The sequence below is a fragment of the Chionomys nivalis genome, chromosome X, assembly GCF_950005125.1.
Source record: "Chionomys nivalis chromosome X, mChiNiv1.1, whole genome shotgun sequence".
Lineage (NCBI taxonomy): Eukaryota > Metazoa > Chordata > Mammalia > Rodentia > Cricetidae > Chionomys > Chionomys nivalis.
Genome location: NC_080112.1, coordinates 104932550 through 104941605, shown reverse-complemented (window position 1 = coordinate 104941605; position 9056 = coordinate 104932550). Strand labels below are relative to the sequence as shown.

Genomic DNA, 9056 nt, shown 5'->3' with positions numbered 1-9056 from the left:
GGTGCTAGGCCAATCAGGAAGTGAAATCAGTGCTTAACCACAGCAGAATGTCCTCTGTTAGGCTCCAGTCGCCGCTCCGGGCATGCTCAGTAGCCCGGCCGGCTCAGCACCAGGAGTAGGAAGAGGCTTTCTGAGGCGCCCGCCCGGGCAACCGACAGCGGGCACTTTGATGAATCACGTGTGTTGAGGCCGTCTTAAAGAGATAGGCACCTACTTTTCCTCCACCCTAAACACCGCCCTGAGGGCGGAGGCGACCGTGGTGATTGCAGCTGCTTAGGGGCAGGGCTTGCCCCAGCTCTGAGTGCTAGCACTGGAGTGGTTGCGTCGGGGTTGCCTGGGATTGGGGAGACCCGGGGGCCTGGGAGCGGCGCTTGGCGGGCAACCCTCTCTGTCTGTGGACGCGGGACATCCGGAGCGCTCCGAGGGGCTTTTGCCCTTGAGGAGACGTGGGGTTCCAGGGCGGCAGGTGACAGGGCCAGAGAAAGATGGAGCAGTTCGGGGCGGCGGCGTCGGGAGCTGGAGGAGGCGGCGAGGAACCTGGCGTGGGCCGGAGCAACAAGCGGAGCGCGGGGAACCGGGCCGCCAACGAAGAGGAAACGAAAAACAAACCCAAATTGGTAAGTGCTCCCGCAACCCCAGCCGGTCTCGGGACCCGAGAGCCCCGAATCGTCCTGCTGTGGAACACGCGGGGGACCCGGGCCCCCCTCCCAGCTGCAACCGTGGTCTAGCCGCGCAACTCGGGGAACGGAGACGGCATGGGGGCGGAAGAGCACCCTTTCTCCTCTTAACCCGGCCCTCTCTTGTGTCAGTTTGCGAAGGAGAAAGGCCCCACCCCGACTTGGGGACACCCCTCGTCGTGTCCTAGAGTACTGGGTAGGGCTGTTTGTGTAACTTGTGGGCGCGAACCTTCTTTGCGGGATTCCATTTCCCTCCCACCTCTTGTCAGTTGCTGTTTGGCCTCTTAACACTTGGGGTCCAGGGCAAGGGAAACCTCCTTCCTCTCCATTTCGAACACATCGGAGCCCACTCGTAGCTACTTAAATCAAGCGAAGCACAACATAGGTTCCCGGTCCTTCGACTTTGCCAGAAATCCAAGGAAGAGGCGCCTGCCTGCGTGCGTTTCCCCCACCATGTGCTCGTCCAAGAAACATTTCCTTGGAACCTTGTGGCTTGAGGGGAGCTTGGGAGTTGGAGACTAGGCGAGGTCCTCCACCCCCGACTATTCCGTCACAGTATTTCCACTTGGTTGAGAATGCTCAAAAGCAGTTATATGCCCTGTATGTGTCTGACAGTCCTGACAGTGTGGACCAGTAGCTGTAGTTCATTTCCTGCTAAAAGACATGAGATCTACAGGGCCTCGTATTGGGTTGAGAAATACTGGGGTTTCTTCAGCTCATCAGTTAAAAGGGTTCCTCTTTTTTGTAAACTTTTTAATTTCAGTGGAATGTGGAGAAAGGGGTTTCCAGCACAGATTCAGCAAATAAACTTTTCAGCCTCTCATGAGCCTTTTGAAACAGAAGATTCCCAGTCCACATCCCAAGCACAAACCACATGTTGCATGTCTATATTCCAACTGTAAGCAACAACTTGATTATAATAGAAGAGAGGGTGAGACAGTGACATGCAACTCAAACCATTTCCTGTGGCATCTGGCCATTTGGTCTGGACTTGCACTTCTCTTTTGGCTCCTATTTGCTTTCCTATTACAGACTGTCGATACAGGAAAACAGGGGTCAGACATTAGGACATATCCATTATGTGGGAAAGGACTTGTGCTAGACTAATATTGTAAATTTAAAATCTCACCAATTCCATACAAACCCGAGACAGATCTAGAAATCACTTGCTTAATGTGTTCCATTACCCCCACGTTTACAAATAAGGAAACGGAGTCACAGCCTTTTTGACTCTCTGTACTGACTAACACAGTCATAATGAGTGTCTGCACCATAATGAGTTCAAGAAAACAGTTCTGAGTGTATTTCTAGAATTGAATGAATTTAACTTGTTTTTGTTTTGTTTTTCTTTTTGAGACAGGGTCTTTCTATATAGTCCTTGCTATTCTGGAACTTGCTATGAGTATGAGCTACCACGCCCAACCCATCCAAGTAGTCAAAGTTTTAATGATGTAGCTTTGAAATTTACCAGTTTGTGGTAAAAGAATGATCTTACTTCTATCTCCCCCACACCTGTCCCAGTACAAACTGGTCAGCAGTAAAATGTTTAATTAAAAAGAAAAGTTAAAGGATAGTTTTCATAAGTAGTTTTATTCATCTAGTAAGAATCTTCCAATTTGGAGGACGCTAAAGGAAAAACATTTATCTCAATTAGTAAGAACACCTTGGTAATATTCTTCCCACGCTTTGGCTGTTTGTCCTATTTCCTCTTTCATGTTTTCCTTGATTTGACAAGGTAGCTAGATGATTATGAGATAGCATCACTTTCAGTTCCCAGCCAACTTCACTGTTCCATAGTGAACATAGCTTGATGCAGTAGATCAAGTATTGGAACCCAGAGCATAATACTGACATGAATTTTCTTTTTCCCCATTAAGTATATTTTTGAGCTTTACATGATTTCTATAAACCAACGTGTCACACTAATAAAAACAGGAAGACAGTATGGCATATTTTAAGACAAACAGTTTGACCAAGCAATATGATTTGGTAAACTTTTTAGGGAAGAGTTCACCTGAGATTCTTAACTTAAAGTTTTGCAAGTATAAGACTTTAGGCTAAATTTTAAAGCATTAATGCTATATATTATGTAGACTATAATTCTCAACTATGAGAATTATGTGTGTAAAGGAGTTCTGTGTGATCATAAAACAGCCATATGGCAATAGAAATTATTTATCTGGGTTATTGTGCTTTTAGGGGTTCAAAACTTTTCAAATTATATGACAAAAATTGGAAATGTTTATTTTTCTGAGTTTCATACCTTTTATTAAGTTTTTTACAACCATCTGTGACTTGTAGAAAGAAAAAGAATCATTGCAGTTCAAAAGACAGCAAAGGAGATGATGGTGGGAGAATTGAGGAGTCTGATGAAGGGCGAAGAGAAAACACTGGGTACAATGAAGAGCCATACAAGGAAATCCTGCTGGGATAAAAAGTTTAGGTCACAATATCTATGCACTGTTCAGCCATGACAGAAGTTTCTGCCATGTTAAAAAATTAACTGGTTCTTATCCCATGCTTTTTTTTAGACCCAGTCCAGCTGGCCTTGGCGGGGAGGAGGCAGAAATCTTAAATAAATAAATAAATAAATATTAACTGGATCACTGTAGTCTAATGGTTTTTTAAACTATTAGACTTGTGATGCAATTGTATTCATTTAGTTGCTTGTGGATCTGGAAAAATGAGAATATAGGGTAGATTTTTGTAGGCAAAGTGACAGTTATTTATATTCTCAGCTTATTGATGGCTATCAGTGAGACCTTTTTCACATTGGTCATTCAGAACTGTAATGACTTCTGTTTAAGGTTATTTGAGTCAAATCTTAACAGAATTTATTTCAGTTTTTTTTCAGATATGTATCCTTCTAATGAGTCCTCCTCCATCCATCCATCCATCCATCCATCCATCCATCCATCCATCCATCCATCTTTCTATTTGGGGAGTCAGTTCTTTCAATAACCCAACACAGTTTAAATATTATATTAGTATTAGAGTTTTGGATTTTATATAACATTCTGGTTAGGCCAACATTGTAACATGCTATTAAAGAGTATGGCTCTTGGATTGATTAGTAGTTTGATATCAACCATGGCTTGTATTTTGTTAAACTGAATAGGAGAGAAAGTACCCTAGAGAAGTGTAAAAGAGAAGCTCTGTCCTGCATCTCACATATTTAAAGCAATTCTCTCAACCATAAGAGAATGCAATGTTGGAGCTAGACAGATAGTTCAATTGGTAAAGTGCTTGCATGCAAACATGAGGAGCTGAGTTTGATGCCCAGCAATCTGGTATAAAGCCTGGTCTGGTGGCAAACATTTGTTATCCCAGTCCCTGGAGCTTACAGGCCAGCCAGCCTAGCCTAACTAAAGGGGTCCCAGATTCCTTTGAAAGAGACTGTCTCAAAAAGGGAAGTACCTTCTGATGAATGACCCCCAAGATTGACCTCTGGCTTCTACAAAGATATGCATACACATGCAAACACACACACACACACACACACACACACACACACACACACACACACACACAAAGGAGCGAGAGTGAGGGGGACATTTTTAACATGTATCTAATACCTCCATCTTCTATCATATAAGATGGTAGATATAGAGTAGCTTGACATTATTTGAAACTTTTGTATTTTGATTTTCTGCCTGTATAATTTCTGAGCTATTGCTTTTTTGATAGTGAAATTAATAACTTGTTCTGATAGGCAGGAGAGGTAGATTGAAGCCAGAATTAGGATGTTTAGCTGTTAACTAGAAACTCTTTATAGTAGCACACTAATATTCTGGTTACTATGTAACTGAGCATTTGGCTACTTTTTTTACAGTTGATGAATTACATTTCTATTTTAAATAATAATTTCTTAATTTAGTGGTTTATGTACAGAATTTGTTTACCAAGTACTAACCATAACTTCCAAGTTTGGTGAAATGAAAGTGCTCATAGTCAGGCCAGGCATAATGGTGCATACCTGTATTTCTAGCATTCTTGAAGTAGGAACATCTCACATTTGAGGACTGCCTGGGCTATAGAGTATGACCTTGTTTTAAAAAATTACTCCTAATCCAGTGAAGCAGAGACGGGAGGTAATTATATGTGAGTGTATAAGAATGTCACAAAGGAGCATTTTAGTCAAATTGGATTTTGTTTTTCCATGGTTTTTATAGACACGGTTTTTCTGTGTAGCCTTGGCTTTCCTGGAACTTGTTCTGTAGACCGAACTAGTCTCTTAATTCAGAGATTCACCTGCTTCTGTCTCCCAAGTACTGGGATTAAAGGCATGTCCCACCACTGCCCAGCCAAACTGGATTTTAAAAACTGTATCTTTATGTATTTATGTATTAAGGTACAGGGCCCGCTTTCGTGAGTGCTGCAGCTGAGGTAGTGCTGAGGAGTTCAGCCATGGTGATGAGGTTGGGGGAGAGCTGGAGAGCTGGTGAGCTGATGAACCCTGCAGCCACCCAGGTCCAGAACAAGGGCTATGAGTTGGTGCACCCCAACATCCACCCCATCTATAATCTCCTGGAGCATGTGAAGGGACTGGACCTGCAGATTCAGAACTTCAGGATCTCCACAGCCCAGGGCAACAAGAGGAGTTTCAGTGAGGGCTCAGTATCACAAATGTAGCAGAAGCCGGAGGCCTCGAACCAGACCCATGACTCATTGCAATGAACACTTGCAAGTTAAGATATGTGGACTAAAGGGTATACTGTGTGACTCAATGGGCCACACAGCTTCCATGATGATATTTTTCTTTTTTTTCCTTTTCTCTTAAATTTTATTTTATTTTATTTCATTTTATTTTTTGGAGGGGAAGGTTACAAGGGCAGAGGGCAGATCTGAAGGGATGGGGAGATAAATGGGATCAAAATGCATGATGTCAAAGCTGCAAAAATAAATAAAAGGTTAAAAAAGAGAAAGGCTTATAGTAGAAGACATGTGCACCAAGTTATAAATAGGGCTTTAAATGAAAGGGGTTGGGGGTGGGAGGTGAGGGATTGGGGTGGAGAAGGCATTTTACATAAAAAATGGAAAAATATACAAAGTTAGATAGATGTAGAAATATGCTAATAAAGAATGTTCAAACTAGATACGAGTGGCTGAAAAAAAATACGGCAGACACAAAAAGAAGTTATATTAGTGAGTCTGGCCACAAAAGGCTGGGCTCTAGGTCACAGTATATCTTTGTGTCTCATGTTGGAATTTCACCTTTCTTTCTGAAAGTCAGAGTAAGTTGTTGGAGAGATTAAAATGAGAGTTCCCTGATTAGACATGTTTCCAGAAAGAAATTTATACCTGAAGAGAATTTACTAGAAAGGGAGGCTAGAATGGAGGGAGGAAGGCCAGTCAGGAGAAACAGAGTAGCATGGTGGAGTTTGCCATTTAGAGTCCTGGGTTCCAGTAGATTCTCATGTTTGCCCTTCATCCGCATTTCTTTATCCCTGTAATACCCATTTTCTCTCCCTCCTGACACCACTCTGGGTAGTCTCACCAATTTGGAAGCATCTTTCTTGTTTGTCTTTAATGAATCGCAGTGATTTCATAGCCCAGCTCTCTTCTTTTTTTTTTTTTTTTTTTGATTTTTCGAGACAGGGTTTCTCCGTAGCTTTTGGCTCCTGTCCTGGAACTAGCTCTTGTAGACCAAGTTGGCCTCAAACTCACAGAGATCCGCCTGCCTCTGCCTCCCGAGTGCTGGGATTAAAGGCGTGCGCCACCACCGCCCGGCTGGTGCTCTCTTCCTTTAAACCTTCACTGGCTATTTCATCTTACTGAGGAAGAAGGCTCTTCCTTCTTCTGAACACTTAGCTGTCATGAGTTTCAGTGTTATAGACTGATCTCGCTTTAGAGAGATTTCAAAGTGCTTCTGGGTATGGCTCCTTTTTTATGTTTATTCTTGTAAACCAGCCAATGATTATTAGCTGTGGACTTTTTGTCTCTATTGTAGTGGGAGCTGCGGGCCTGCTTTTCGTCCTGCCCGGCTCCTGCACGGCTAGCTTTACACCAGAAATAACAACACACAGATTGTATTCATTTAAACACTGCTTGGCCCATTTCTATTCATGTGTGTAGCACCCCAAGATGCGCTTACTGGGAAGATTCTAGCCTACGTCCATCCTGGGTCGGAGCTTCATCGCATCTGCCCTGGAGAGGAGAGCATGGCATCTGTCTCTCAGAGGGGCTGCCCTGCATCTGAGCTTACTTCTTCTTCCTCCCAGCATTCTATTCTGTCTACTCCACCCACCTAAGGGATGGCCTATCAAATGGGCCAAGGCAGTTTCTTTATTGACAAATGACCTTCCTCCATCACTCTATAGGTCACATATATTGGGACTTACATTGTTGAAAAGAGATTTAGCAACAACAAACCAAACAAAAAAAATAAAAGAAAAGTGATAGTTTATTTTTAAAGATGGGATTTCATTTATTCCATGCTGTCCTTGAACTGCCTGTGTTATTCAGGGTGATCTTGAACTTTTTATCTTTCTGCTTCTACTTCAAATGCTGAGATTACGTGCTTCTAGCTGTATCTGGTTTATGTGTTGCCGAAGACTCAACTCAGGGCTTCATATGTGCTAAGTAAGCACTCTTATCAACCAAGTAACGTCCCCAGCCCCCAATTTTTATCTTTTATGTGTCATAGGTTTTTTCTTTTTTTAGTATGTACATGTGTATATTATCAAATGAACTTTCCTGTTCATTCTGTTTCTTTTTGGGGTTGCTTTAGTTCCTTGTCTGGTCTTGAGTTCACTATGTAGCTTTTGAGGCTGGCCAATATCGGATCCTGTCTCCCTCCATATCCCAAATGCATGGATTATGACCGAAGCCTACATGCCTGATTCCTCTGTCGTTTCTCTGAGTTAGAAGTTCACACAAACAGGCTCCAAAGCCACAGAGAAACCCTGTCTCGAAAAACCAAAAAAAAAAAAAAAAAAAAAAAAAGAAGTTCACACAACCTCTTCAGGGTCATGAGAAACTCCCTCCTCCCCTTGTTTGTTTAGATTCTTCTGATGTCAGAGCCAGAACGCCCATGCAGAGAGATTGTACTGACATTACCAAGCACCAAGTAACAGTTTGCTGTTATTACTAGGAGTCTTCAGATTAATCTAAAAATGATATGGACTGTAGAGTCAAAAATTCTGGGTTTCAGTCTCCTTCCTCTATTTTATTTGCATGTGATCTTTGATGAGCATTAATACCAGAAATTTCAGGTCTTTAATTAATATCTGCCAGTCAGAGATATGGTTTCCTGCCCCAAATACTAGTTTAATTTTCGAGACATGATCCTGCATTTCTGTTATCCAGGCCATTTTTTAACTCCTGACCCCAGGTGATCCTTTTGTCACACTGTCCCTTCAGTAGCTGGAACTACAAAAACATGCCACCTTGTCTGTCTGATTTGCCAGACAAAGGGGCTTAGATAAAATACAGTAAACATTAAGAATACATTTATGAAATTCTATGATGTTATTACTGTTAGCTTCTTATATCACCTGAATCAAATGTGATTATGGAATTGGGGTGTAGCTCCATGTTAGAGTACTTTCCTGGCAATCATGAGGACCGGGTCTCAATCCCCAGTTTTAGAAAAAAAATATTGTTTGTGCTTGTTGAATTTCATGTCAGTTTTGCAGTTTGAAATCCCTAATATTATTATTGTATAAAGTTCCAAAATCAGATGTTTGTTGATTGATTCCTTGTTTTCCTTTCTAATTCCCTTTGGTTTTGAAGCATTATATATTTTGTCCTTTTACTAATCATCCTTTCTTCTGAATGATTGTAAATGTGAGCTTAACCTGTTCACTCAAGTTTTTTACTGTTTTTTAAATTTTAAATTTAGATTATTTTATATTATGTGTATGAATGTTTTTGCTTGCACATATGTATGTGCACCATGTATGTGCCTGGTGTGTGCATAGGTCAGAAGAGGCTATCAAGTCCCCTGGAACTGGAGATTCTTAGGGTTTTGAAACTACTATGTGGGTGCTGGGAAACTAATTTAGGTCATTGTAAGAGCAATAAGTGCTTCCAACCACTGAACCATTTCTCCAGCCCACACTCTAAATTTTTAAAGAACATGTTTTCTTTGAATTGATCAACTTCAGGCATTTAAAATTTTTCTTAAAAAAGTTCAGTAGGTACGTATGACATTCTGGCTTGTCAAGGAGCTTAGTGATCTTGTACAAATAAGGAAACTGAGTCATTCAGGTGTTATGGGGATTGACTTAGAGGTAAGTTTAAAAGCTGTCACCTCTATTGTGGAAGTTATCTATAGCACTGAGTCATTATGATTCAGGGACTCTTAAAAGTAGAAAGCTATTCAATCTCTCACTTCTTTTGTTCCTTTTTGAACAATTTATAATTATAAACCTCCTT

The 9056-nt window shown here is 41.6% G+C and overlaps 1 protein-coding gene across 3 annotated transcripts in view; it reads left to right on the top strand.

Annotated features, from left to right (window-relative positions):
- The first annotated feature begins 215 nt into the window (after positions 1 to 215).
- The window catches only part of Diaph2 (diaphanous related formin 2), a 703438-nt gene continuing 694597 nt past the window's right edge, over positions 216 to 9056 (top strand). For all 3 annotated transcript variants that reach the window (XM_057758989.1, XM_057758988.1, XM_057758987.1), the window contains exon 1: positions 216 to 617. In XM_057758989.1, the coding sequence (XP_057614972.1) occupies positions 486 to 617 (132 nt within the window). In that variant the 5' untranslated portion in view covers positions 216 to 485. The remainder of the gene's footprint in view (positions 618 to 9056) is intronic.